This window comes from Pituophis catenifer, unplaced genomic scaffold (genome assembly GCF_029215685.1).
Source record: "Pituophis catenifer annectens isolate HBS135680 unplaced genomic scaffold, rPitCat1.0.hap2 SCAF_9, whole genome shotgun sequence".
NCBI classification, from domain to species: Eukaryota; Metazoa; Chordata; class Lepidosauria; order Squamata; family Colubridae; genus Pituophis; species Pituophis catenifer.
This window is the reverse complement of record NW_027256889.1, coordinates 2003866-2015309: the sequence shown is the minus strand read 5'-3', so window position 1 is coordinate 2015309 and position 11444 is coordinate 2003866. Positions and strand designations below refer to the sequence as shown.

At 46.9% G+C, this 11444-nt stretch overlaps 1 protein-coding gene across 2 annotated transcripts in view; it reads right to left on the bottom strand.

Annotated features, from left to right (window-relative positions):
• Positions 1 to 655: 655 nt before the first annotated feature.
• The window catches only part of NOVA2 (NOVA alternative splicing regulator 2), a 32275-nt gene continuing 21486 nt past the window's right edge, over positions 656 to 11444 (bottom strand). For both annotated transcript variants that reach the window (XM_070949629.1, XM_070949630.1), the window contains exons 3-4: positions 6666 to 6832; positions 656 to 1793 (exon numbers count right to left, since the gene is read on the bottom strand). In XM_070949629.1, the coding sequence (XP_070805730.1) occupies positions 777 to 1793; positions 6666 to 6832 (1184 nt within the window). In that variant the 3' untranslated portion in view covers positions 656 to 776. The remainder of the gene's footprint in view (positions 1794 to 6665; positions 6833 to 11444) is intronic.

Sequence of the window (11444 nt, the reverse complement as noted above, 5' to 3'; positions counted from 1 at the left end):
ATGGTAATATAGTTGTTTGTTTCAAAGCCAACTGAACAAGGTTGTTACCCCAACCTCTCCTTCTCCCTCTTCATCTTCATTCAGGACAAACAAGGCAACTCAGAAGCGGAAACCCAACTGCCTCCTTTCGCTCCGAGAGAGAAGCGGAATCGATCACGGCAGGAATAATGTCACGCTTCCAGTCGGGGCCTAACTCCTTCCCCGTTTCCTTCCCAAGACCCAACCTGACCATCTACCCGTGATCAAAGGGACGTGGAGAAGGGCACGGAAAGCCCACCGAGAGATCCCTGAAGCTGATCTACCCTCTCCCGGAGAGAGGAAAGAAAGCTAGAGAGGTCGGTCCTTGCTCCATCGGACTCGTTCGGAGACTCAGAAACAGAGAGGGAAAGAAAGAGGACTGTTTTCTTTTTTAAAAAATCTTTTTTTTGTTTCTCTATTCAAATCCATCAACTGAAAAAAGAAAAGAAAACGTCGCCATATATATATAAATATATATATGTAGACCGAGAGAGAGAGAAATATATACACAATCAGGCCACACCGTTGGTGAAATAAACGTCCGGCAGAATATAATGGGCTGCTTCCCAATCAGAGGGGGCTCTGTGTATCTGTGTGTGTGTGTGTGTGTGTGTGTGTGTGTGTGTGTGTGTGTGTGTGTGGCAGAGAGACGGGCACTGGGCAGGGGTCGGGGTCATGGCGGTTACCATTTTTCACGATGAATGGGCTGATTGAACCTATTCCTCCTCCCCTCCCCAGGCCTTCTCTTTGGCCTCCTCTTATCCCACTTTCTGTGGGTTGGTGGCCCGGACTCCTTGCTCGTACGTTACTCGCTGGCTGATGAGATATTGCGCGGCTTGGGTGGCGGCTGGCGTGCCGGTGATGGTGACTTTACGGTTCCTGGTACCTGGAATAAATTCCCCCTTTTTGGAAATCTGGATGCGGGCCCCTGTCAGCTCCTGATACTCGACCAACGTCTTCCCGCCTTTGCCCAAAATGGCACCTACTAGGTTTTCCGGCACTGCGATCTCCACCATATCTTTAGCGCTTTCCACTAGCTTCTCGGTGGCTAGGAAGGAGCTGGCCACCAACGGGGAGGCAGTCCCTAAGTAGCCGTTGGCTGCCCCGGTGGCCGCCGCTAAAGAGCCCAAGGTGAAGGCGCCAACTGCACCGGCTGGGGCCGTGGTACTCGTAGAAGCTTCGTTGGCATACGAAGCTAAGAGGTTAGCAGCGGCCGCAGCCGCTGGGTTGGCTCCGGCGGCCACCGCGGCCAGGACCCCGGAAGCGGCGGCCGAATTGAGGCCGAGGCCCAAAGAATTGGTGTTGTATCCGTAACTCGCTAAGGTGTTGAGTGCTGTGCTGATGGCCAAGAGGTCGCTGCCAGAAAAACCCGGCAGGGCAGCTGGGAAGGCGCCAACGCCAGCCAGGCTGGTGTGGCCCAACAAGCCTGAAGCGGTGGCGGCAGCTGCGGCCGCAGGTAGAACGTCTGTAGAGTTGGCGTAGGGTGATCCGGTTGGGTTAGAGTTGGCCACTGGGCCAGTAATGTTGGCGTAGCTGATGTTGAGGCAGCTGCTGCTCTGCGGATCCTCCTGGATCTTCTGGACGATGATGTCGATGGCCTTGTGGATCTGCTCAGGCTCACCGCTGATGGTCACCACGCGTTCCTGGAGGTTGATGCCTTCGGGTTTCTGACTCAGCTGCACCCAAGCGCCGGACTGTTCCATGATGGCTTTGACGGTGGCGCCGCCTTTGCCGATAATCAGCCCAGCTGTGCTGTTTGGGACGATCACTTTGGCCTGAATTTGGGGGGGAAAGGAGAGGAAGAGCATTGAGTTCGGATTGTGACTTCTAACCCTCTTCTACATCAGGGCGGGATGGCGTTTCATGCTAAACTGGGCTAAACCAGGATTATGTCATTTTTTTTTTAAAAAATAAATTTTATTAATTTTCTATTAATTACATTTCTTAGTGCTTAATGAACATCGTGATGTCTGGGTATTTAATTTGCTTTAGCAACACAGGTTCCATTATTATTCTCTCCACCCCTTTTTTCCAACCACTGGTAAAATAAATTCCATGTTTGGTAATATTTTGTGTCTTCTTTCTGTTTAATTTTCAATGTAAGTCTATCCATTTCTGCACAATCTAATATCGTCCTAATTATCTCTTCATCTTGCGGTGTTTCTTCGTTTTTCCAATATCGTGCGAAGATAATCCTCACTGCTGCTAAAACATGTAATATTAAATACATACTTTTCTTATAATAAAAAGAGTGGGATGATGGTGTTTCTGAGCTAGTGTGTCCGTGGGGAACCAGATCACCCTGTTACTCATCAGTACAATTTCATGCCAACAAAAAAAAATGGCAATTAGGTTTTATTGACACAGGTTTAGGGTTTCTACAGGTAGTCCTCAACTTGCGACCACAGTTGAGCCGAAAATTTATATCGCTAAGTGAGACATTTGTTAAGTGAGATTTGCCTCATTTTACGACCTTTCTTGCCACCATTGTTAAACAAAACACTGCCATTTTTAAATTAGTAGCACAGTTGTTAAATGAATCTGGCTTCCTCGTTGACTTTGAGGTCGCAAAAGGGAGATCATATCACACCCTCCCGGGACGCTGCAACCATTGTAACTAGGAGTCGCTTGCCAAGGATCCAAATTTCGATCACATGACAGCATGGATGCTGCAACGGTCATAAGTATGAAAAACGGTCATAAGTCCCTTTCTTCAGTGCCGTTGCGACATTGAACAGTCACTAAACCAACTGTTTTTTTTTTTTTTTTAATTTGATTTATATGCCGCCCTTCTCCGAAGACTCAGGGCGGCTTACAATGTGCTCAGCAATAGCCTTCATCCTTTTGTATATTTATACAAAGTCAGCTTATTGCCCCCACAACTGGGTCCTCAACTGTTGTAAGACAACAACTACCTGTACTGCTTTCTAAACTCTTTTGCAATCCAATTCAACCAGGTTTTTTTAAAACATATTAACAGAGTTGGAAGGGACCTTGTAGGTCATCCAGTCCAACCCCCCGCCCAACAGGAGACCCTACAGTGTAGGGCCTACATCATTTCTGACCGATGGCAGTCCAGTCTTTTCTTGAAAGCTTCCAGGGATGAAGCTCCCACAACTTCTGAAGGCAACTTCTGTTCCATGGGTTGATTGTTCTCCCTGTCAGAAAATTCCTCCTTATTTCCAGGTTGAATCTCTTCTTGATCAGTTTCCATCCATTATTCCTTATCTGGCCTTCAGGTGCCTTGGAAAATAGCTTGACCCCCTCCTCTCTGTGGCAGCCCTTCAAATATTGGAAGATGCTCTCCTGTCTCCCCGGTCCTTCTCTTCACTAGACCAGCCATGCCCAGTTCCTGCAACCGTTCATCGTATGTTTCAGCCTGCAATCCCACAAACATCTTTCTCGCTCTTCTCTGAACTTTTTCTAGAGTCTCAACATCTTTTTTATAGTGTGGTGACCAAAACTGGACGCAGTATTCCAAGTGTGGTCTTACTAAGGCTTTGTCTTGTCTTGTCTTGTCAGGGGCAAGTTAAAAAGTCGTATAAAATAAACCGCAGACAATAGAGGCCCATTAATTTTCTTCCTCCCCCCCATCCCCTTTTAATTTTTTTAAAAAATCATCCTATATTCTACTATATTTGCCAAACAGCCTAATTGCAAAACTGCCTTCAGCACCATGGACAGCATCATTCTCCATCCATTGAAACCCTCAAGATTTAGGACAATTCTGGGTTGGGCCTCCTTGTGACCCTTTCAACGGAGGGACAGGCGAAGTTTTGACATGTTTGGGCTCCAGGCGTTTCATCTTAGACGTGATAGAAAGTGAAATCTCTGTCTGAGCGTACACACACACACGCCCAAATGCACACATGAGAGGAAAGCAAAACTTGTTCTACTTATAGCCGGAACCTCATGTGCCCTTTTCCGACAAGGAGGGGGAAATATGAATTATGCACGAGGACTAGAAGCTCGCGTTTGCTGTTTGGTTATTGCCCGGGATGATGAATTTGGAAGACAAGAGGGCGCGCGGAGAATTTTGGCAGTGCCTCTGCTGAACGGCTGAATGTACACGGGTTTAGTCAGAAGGCACTTGACGTATACTGGGATTAAGTTGGACTCCTAGGATTCAGATATAATTAAATGTGTGGGGCCTTGAATGAGATCGTGTGTCTGTGTGTTTGTGGGTCCTTGTGTGTGTTTCTTTAATAATGCTGTTGGCTCTGGAGATTGGAGTGGATACAGGAAGGCCTTGTCTTACGACCACAAATGAGGCCAAAATTTATTTTGCTAAGTTAGAAATTCGTTAAGGAGTTTTGCTCCATTTTATGACTTTTCTTGCAACAATTTGTTAAGCGAATCACTGCAGCTGTTAAGTAACCTGGTTGTTAAGTGAATCTGGCTTCCCCGTTGACTTGAAAGCCAGTTGGGTGACTTTGGGTCAATTCCAACAGGTTTCTCAGTCCAACCCAACAAGGTTATTGTTGTTGTTATGAGAAAAACATGAGAACGAAGGAGTATTATGTATGTTTGTAGTCTTGAGTTATTCCAAAAGTAATAAAGGCAGGATTAAAAAAATATTTTAAAAAAGAGCATTTTCATAAGAATGTGGGAAGAAGGTCACAACGTCTTCTGAAAAAGAAGGGTAATTTTAGGAGTCAAGGAAGCATTTAAGAAATACTTTCTCTTTCCACATCTATCCAGACAGGCAGATAAAGTGACTTCTGTGCCACATTCCTGCCTCCTGTGTAAATGTGGCATCATCTTTGTGCCTGGCTTGTAGCCACAACCCACAACTGGCTGTCATAGCAACGGCACAATCCAGGGACAATGCAGACCTGTGATCCAATCCCTTCTGTGTACATGAAGCTTGAATGGCAAAAGAGAGGGGGGGAAGGGAAAAAGAAAGAGAGAGAGAGAAAGAGAAAGAAAAAGGAGGAAAGAGAGAGAGAGAGAGAAAGTAAAATAGAGAAAGAGACAGAGACAGAAAGAGAAAGAGAAAGAGAAAGGAAGAGACAGAAAGAAAGAGAGAGAAAAAGAAAGAGAGAAAGAAAGAGAAAGAAAGAGAAAGAAAGAAAAAGGAAGAGACAGAAAGAAAGAGAGAAAGAGAAAGAGAAAGAGAGAGAAAGAGAGAGAGAGAAAGGGGAAAAAAAGAGAGAAAAAAAGGAGGAGAAAGAGAGAAAAAAAAGTAAAAGAGAGAAAGAAAAAGAGAAAGAAAAAGAAAAAGGAAGAGACAGAAAGAAAGAGAGAAGAGAGAGAAAAAAGAAAATGAGAGAGAGGAAGAGAGAGAGAGAGGAAAAAAGAAAGAGACAAAGAAAAAGGAGGAGAGAAAAAAAAAGAGAGAGCGAGAGAGAGAGAGAGAGAGCACCTCCTAATTTTTCAAGGCATTTTCTTCTCCTAATAGGAAACATACAGATCTTTCTCTGTGCAGCTCCCTTTTTATAAAAGCATGAATTGTTTTGGGGCTGTTTGTTTAAACAGAAGGTAGATTGTGTTTTTGCATTTTGTTGATTTATTTTATTTTTATTTGTTTATCAAATTTATTTGCCGCCCATATGGTGGTTCTGCCAACATTTTAAGGTTTGATTTGGAGAGCGGAAAGCATCAGACCCTAATATTCTGATGGGTTTTTTATCCTTTTTTTCCTCTTGAATTCCCGTAATTTTAAGTGTTTCTACACCGATAAATGAGTTTTTATATTCTTATTTTATTGCACTATAAGTTGCCCAGAATCGCTCTCGAGATAGCGAGATGGGCGGCTTATACGTGTAATCAATCAATCAAAATATGCATTGCTGAAATGTAACAGGCCCAGGTTTTTAATGCAGGAGAAATGGAGATCTATTTTAAATATCTCTCAGAAAGAATCTGTTGGAATTTATATTTGAAAACGCCTGTTTGTCAGTCCCCATGCAGGGCCTGAATTTAGATCCCTTTTCAAACTTAGAAATAATAGAAAGAGAAGTCTAGTTTGACAGCCCTCTGCAATGTTTAATCATCAATTAAAGACGAAAATAAGCACTACGTCTCCCAGGTGACTCTCGGCTGTACCAGCAAAATGGTAAAAAATAGCACACGGTCTGAATGTTAGGTGCTCGGGAAAAGCTGAATGAAAATGAGAGGTGATGAAAAGCCTTCATAACATTTCGGATGGATATTTTCAGAAGCATCTGCTTAACCTTTAGACTGCCAATATTTTGCAACCAATGGATTGGTAAGGTAACAGGAGCAAACAAAAAAAAATATCTTTCTCAAATAATAACTCTGTGGCAGAATCTGATAGCATCTAAATGTGTTGGATTACACCACTCCTCAAATTTCGCTGGTCTGGGGATGATGGGAATTGTGGGCTCATCCAATGTTTTTTAAACTTGGCAACTTTAAGACGGGTGGACTTCAAGTCCCAGAATTCCCCAGCCAGACTGCTAATGAACTTTCAGATGGGTGGACTTCAGCATGGCTGGCTGGGGAATTCTGAGAGCTGAAGTCCACCCATTTTAAAGTTGCCAAGTTTAAAAAACTTTAGTCTAATCCACTTGAAGAGGCAAATTAAACACAATGCCCTTCGCTCTAATCTCGCAGAGACCGTCTGTTTTTCTTTTCCAAAACTATAAATTTTCCCACCAGGAAATTAAAACCCCCACCAGTACCTGCTTGGCTCGATCGGGGTTCATGGTGGTCTGTGGCTGCAGGATATTGACGGACTCGGGTTTCACCACCGACTGGGGGATTTCTCGAACCTTCTCGGCAATGAAGTTGTGGACGGCGTTGAGGGCTTCGGCGGTGCCTTGCACCAGGCATACCCGCTCCGTGGTCCCTGCGTGGAGGAAGGGGAAAAAAAAATCACATTTTAAAATGGGACTTGGCAGCTCTGGAAGGGGTTGAGGTCGGCTGGGTCCCTTTTCCTGGAAGGGGTCTCGGCTTGGAGGGACAAGTGACCACAAACTGCTTTGGATAGTGAGATGGTCAGCATAGAACTTTAAATCAGGCAGTCCTCGACTTACAACGGTTCATTGAGTGACCGTTGGAAGGAACAGCAGCACTGAAAAAAAGTGATTGGTGACTGTTTCTCGCACTTACGACCGTTGCAGCATCCCCCTGGTCATGTGGTCAGAACTCAGACGCTTGGCAAGTGACTCGTATTTATGATGGTGGCAGCATCCCAGGGTCACGTGATCCCCCTTCTGACAAGCAAAAACCAGATTGAAAACTGTGTGACTAACTTTACGACTGCAGAGATTCACTTAAGAACTGTGACAAGAAAGGTCGTAAAATGGGGCAAAGCTCACCACAGCTGCCTCGCTTAGCAATTGAAATAGGAGGGGGGGATTGTGGTCGTAAGTAGAGGACTAGCTGTCAACAAAATCCAGAGCAAAGAACAGAAGGCATTCCTTCAGGAAGAGGACCTGCTTCCTCGATCCATCCCACAGGATTCTGGATTCAGGGATCTTGCAACAAGAAAGATTTTTCCCTCTCAGCTGCTCCTTGATCCCACTTCTTGCAAATAAGGAGTCCGAGGCTTCTGGACCCCGTCCTGTTTTTAGGGACCCCAAATGGACGACCCAGCTTGCCTGCCTTCCCTTTTGGGTGAGAAAAAACAATAGCCGAACGTTTATTTTACTGGGATTCCCTTTTCTCTGCGTGGGTTGAGGCCCAAACGCAAAGCCAAACCATCCCAGGGCCTTTCCGCCGAGAATCTTTGCCCTTGGGAGGACATGGCCCCACCCACTTGGCTCCCTGGCCCCGCCCACTGCAGTTCTGGTCCTCCCCGTGTGGCCGGTTTGTGATTTAGAGGCGATGATGCCAACGTGGCCAGGACTTTGGGCATGCAAAGCAGCTGCAGGGGCTTCAGGGAAAGGAAGCAGGGAAAGAGCAGAGCAAGGGGAAGGACGCCTCAGAAATTGAAACACCGCTTTTGGGGGCAATAGAAGGTGGTGGCAGCACCGAAGGATTGCACCTTGCTTGGGGGGAGGACGGGGAGGAGGAGTGGGGGAGGAGAAGGAAGGAAGGAAGGAGAACGAGGGAGGGAAGGAATGAAGGAATGAACAAACGAAGGAAGAAAGGAACAAAGGAAGGAAGGAACAAAGGAAGGAAGGAGAAGGAGGGAAAGAGAGAAGGAGGGAAGGAAGGAAGAGAAGGAAGGAAGGAACAAAGGAAGGAAGGAACGAAGGAAGAGAGGGAAGGGGAAGGAAGGAAGAAACGAAGGAAGGAAGGCAGAGAATAGAATAGAATAGAATAGAATAGAATAGAATAGAATAGAATAGAATAGAATAGAATAGAATAGAATAGAATAGAATAGAATAGAATAGAATAGAATAGAATAAGAATTCTTTATTGGCCAAGTGTGATTGGACACACAAGAAAAAGGAGAAGGAGAAAGAGAAGTAGGAAAAAGAAAAACAGGAGGAAAAGGAGGAGGAGGAGATAAGGATGTCTAGAAGACTGAACCCTCCAGCAAATTGCTTGCCCCCATTCAACACTCCCCCCATCCTCAAGATGGGTCCCGCATCCTCGGCTTCTCTTCCCTGGCTTGCGATTGCCATGGCAACCCACGGCGGCTCTCCCCGCCCGCCACCTCCCAATCCGTGGCGGCTGGCCTCCAGGGCCCATTGCCACGGCAACCGGCACCCCCTCATTGGCAAAAAGGAGGCAGCTTGGTGGGGGAGGGGAGGAGGCTATCGCCAAGGCAACCGGAGGATGATGAAAAGAGGGGACCACTTTGCCCACGTGGCCTTGGCAGCCCTATCATCTTTTGCCGGGGTCTCATCCAAAGCCGGCTGGGGGGGAGGTGTGAAAAAGAGGCATTGGGGAGGAGACAAAGCACCCCCCCCACCTACCGTATTGGAACCCCCAGAATCTGATATTGGGAGGGGGGAGGCATCCCTGGTTGATGGGAAGCTGCCCTGGTGGATGTGTTCCTGAGCATGTGCAGAATGTGCTTCTCGGCACCTCTGGAATTAAGGAAGAGACACCTCCCACCCTCGAGATAGGGCTCCCACTGGTTAGTTGTCCTCACTGTTAGCAAGTTTCTCCTTAATTCCAGGTGGCTTCTCAGAATAGAATAGAATAGAATAGAATAGAATAGAATAGAATAGAATAGAATAGAATAGAATAGAATAGAATAGAATAGAATAGAATAGAATAGAAGGAGCCTTGGTACTACAGTGGTTTAATGCACCCTGTAATTAACACAGCTGCCTGCAATTTCTGCTGGTTCGAATCTCTCCAAGGCTCAAGGTTGACTCAGCCTTCCATCCTTTCTAAGGTAGGTAAATTGAGGACCCAGTTTGTGGGGGCAATAAGCTGACTTCGTATAAATATACAAAAGGATGAAGGCTATTGCTTAACGCATTGTAAGCCGCAATGAGTCTCCAGAGAAGGGTGGCATATAAATCAAATTAAAAAAAAAAAATAGAATAGAATAGAATAGAATAGAATAGAATAGAATAGAATAGAATAGAATAGAATAGAATAACAGAGTTGGGACCTTGGAGGTCTTCTAGTCCAGCCCCCTGCTCAAGCAGGAGACCCTATTTTGGAGAAATGGCTGTCCAGTCTCTTCTTAAAAACCTCCACTGATGGAACACCTACAACTTCTGGTGGCAAACGGTTCCACTGGCTAATTGTCCTCAATGTCAGGAAGTTTCTCCTGAATTCCAGGTTGCTTCTCTCTTTGATTAATTTCCATCCATTGTTTCCTGTCCTGCTTCTGGAGCTTTGGAAAACAAGTGGACCCCCCCCCCCTCTTTGTGGCAGCCCCTCAAATACTGGAAGACTGCTCTCCTGTCCCCCCCAGCCCTTCTTTTCCCTAGACTGGCCGTACCCAATTCCCGCAACCGTCCTTCATCGGCTTCAAATCGTCCCCATCGGCTCCAGGCCTCCCCATCCCTGAAGGGCTGCCTCCCAGTCCGTGTCCTGCCCGTCACCTTATCACCAGGCCCGTTTCCTGCCATTCAATCCGTTTCCCCCCCGCCGGCCGGTCCAGCCCTGCCCAACCAGCCCTTCCTGTTTCCTTTCCGTTCACCCAAAAGCTCCGTTGCTTCAAAACATCCCATGCCAAAATTCGGCAGAAGGTCCCAAGCAAGAAATACTTCCAAGGATGCAAATTGGGGGCGCAGGATGATTGTAGCACCCCTGGTTGGGATCCAGAGGAGACCCCTCCCTTATTTTTTGGCAGGCTGACCCTCCTCCTCCTCCCTTTTCCAAATTTGGGGTCCAGATTATAAAAACACAGATTTTAAATGCCGTCCTCCTCGGCAACAGGAAATTGGAAATCTGGACGGAACTTTTCATCTCTGCTTGCAAAAGTGAGGTTCCTTTTCCGAAGCCAGCAATTCTGTACAGGGAGTCCTTGAGTTACGACCACAACGGAGCCCCAAAGTTAGGTTGCTAAGGGAAACGTTGGTTAAGCGAGTTTGGCCCCATTTTAGGGATTCTCTTCCCAGGGTTCTTAAGTGAGTGGCCGCCTTTGTTAACGGCTGTTTAGTGAATCTGGCTTTCCCATGGACTCTGCTGGTTGCAAAAGGGGATCACGTCACCCTGCGGGACATGGCGACCGTCATAAATATGAGTCGGTTGCCAAGCACCTGAATTTTGATCGCCTGACCTTGGGGTTGCTGCAACGGTCGTGTGAACAACGGTCCTAAGTCACTTTTTTTGGTGCTGTTGTAACTTCGAACGGTCACTAAATGAACTGTTGTAAGTCAAGGACTGCCTGAATTTCTGCTTGAGGCTGTGAAGCCTCGTCTTGCAGGGGCGTGATGGGATTTGTAGTCCCAAAGCCCCCAGAGGTTTCTGAGGTGGGAAAAGCCAGTTTCGCTCTCTCCGTCCCCCTCCTCCTGACCTTTGCATCGAGCTTTCTGCCATTTCCCTGCCCAGGCCTCCCCCCCTCGCCAACCCTCCGGCTGGCACCAAAAGCTGCCCTTCCAGCCGGCAGAAGGAGCTGCAAACTGCTGGATTTGTCAGCCGGATTGCCCAGCAGCCCTCCCTGGGATTAATTCCCCACAAAACACCAGGCTGGGATTTTTGCAAAGGCAGGGAGATTTTTTTTTTGCAAATGCTCCCGAAGCGCCAGGCGCCGTCAAGGGCACCTGGCTCTGCCTCTTTTTCGCGCTACGTTTCCACAGCTGCCAAAATCCTGTCGAATAGAGAGGGGTTCCCTTCCCCTTAGGAGAAAAAGGGGAGGGGAGGGAATGGGAGGGGGGGCTCCCTCCCGGAAGCTGCCGGCAAATAGGGCACCTGCTCCCCATCGCCATGGCAACACCATCCAGGCCGATTTCTTCATCTCTCTCTCTCATCCGCCCAAGCATCCTTTATTTTTATTTTATTTTATTTTATTTTTGCATCAGGGAGGATTTCCCGGCCTCTCTAAACCAGCTATCAAGGGTTGAGAAGGCAAAGCGGCTTAGCAGAGTTGCCCCACCCAAAGG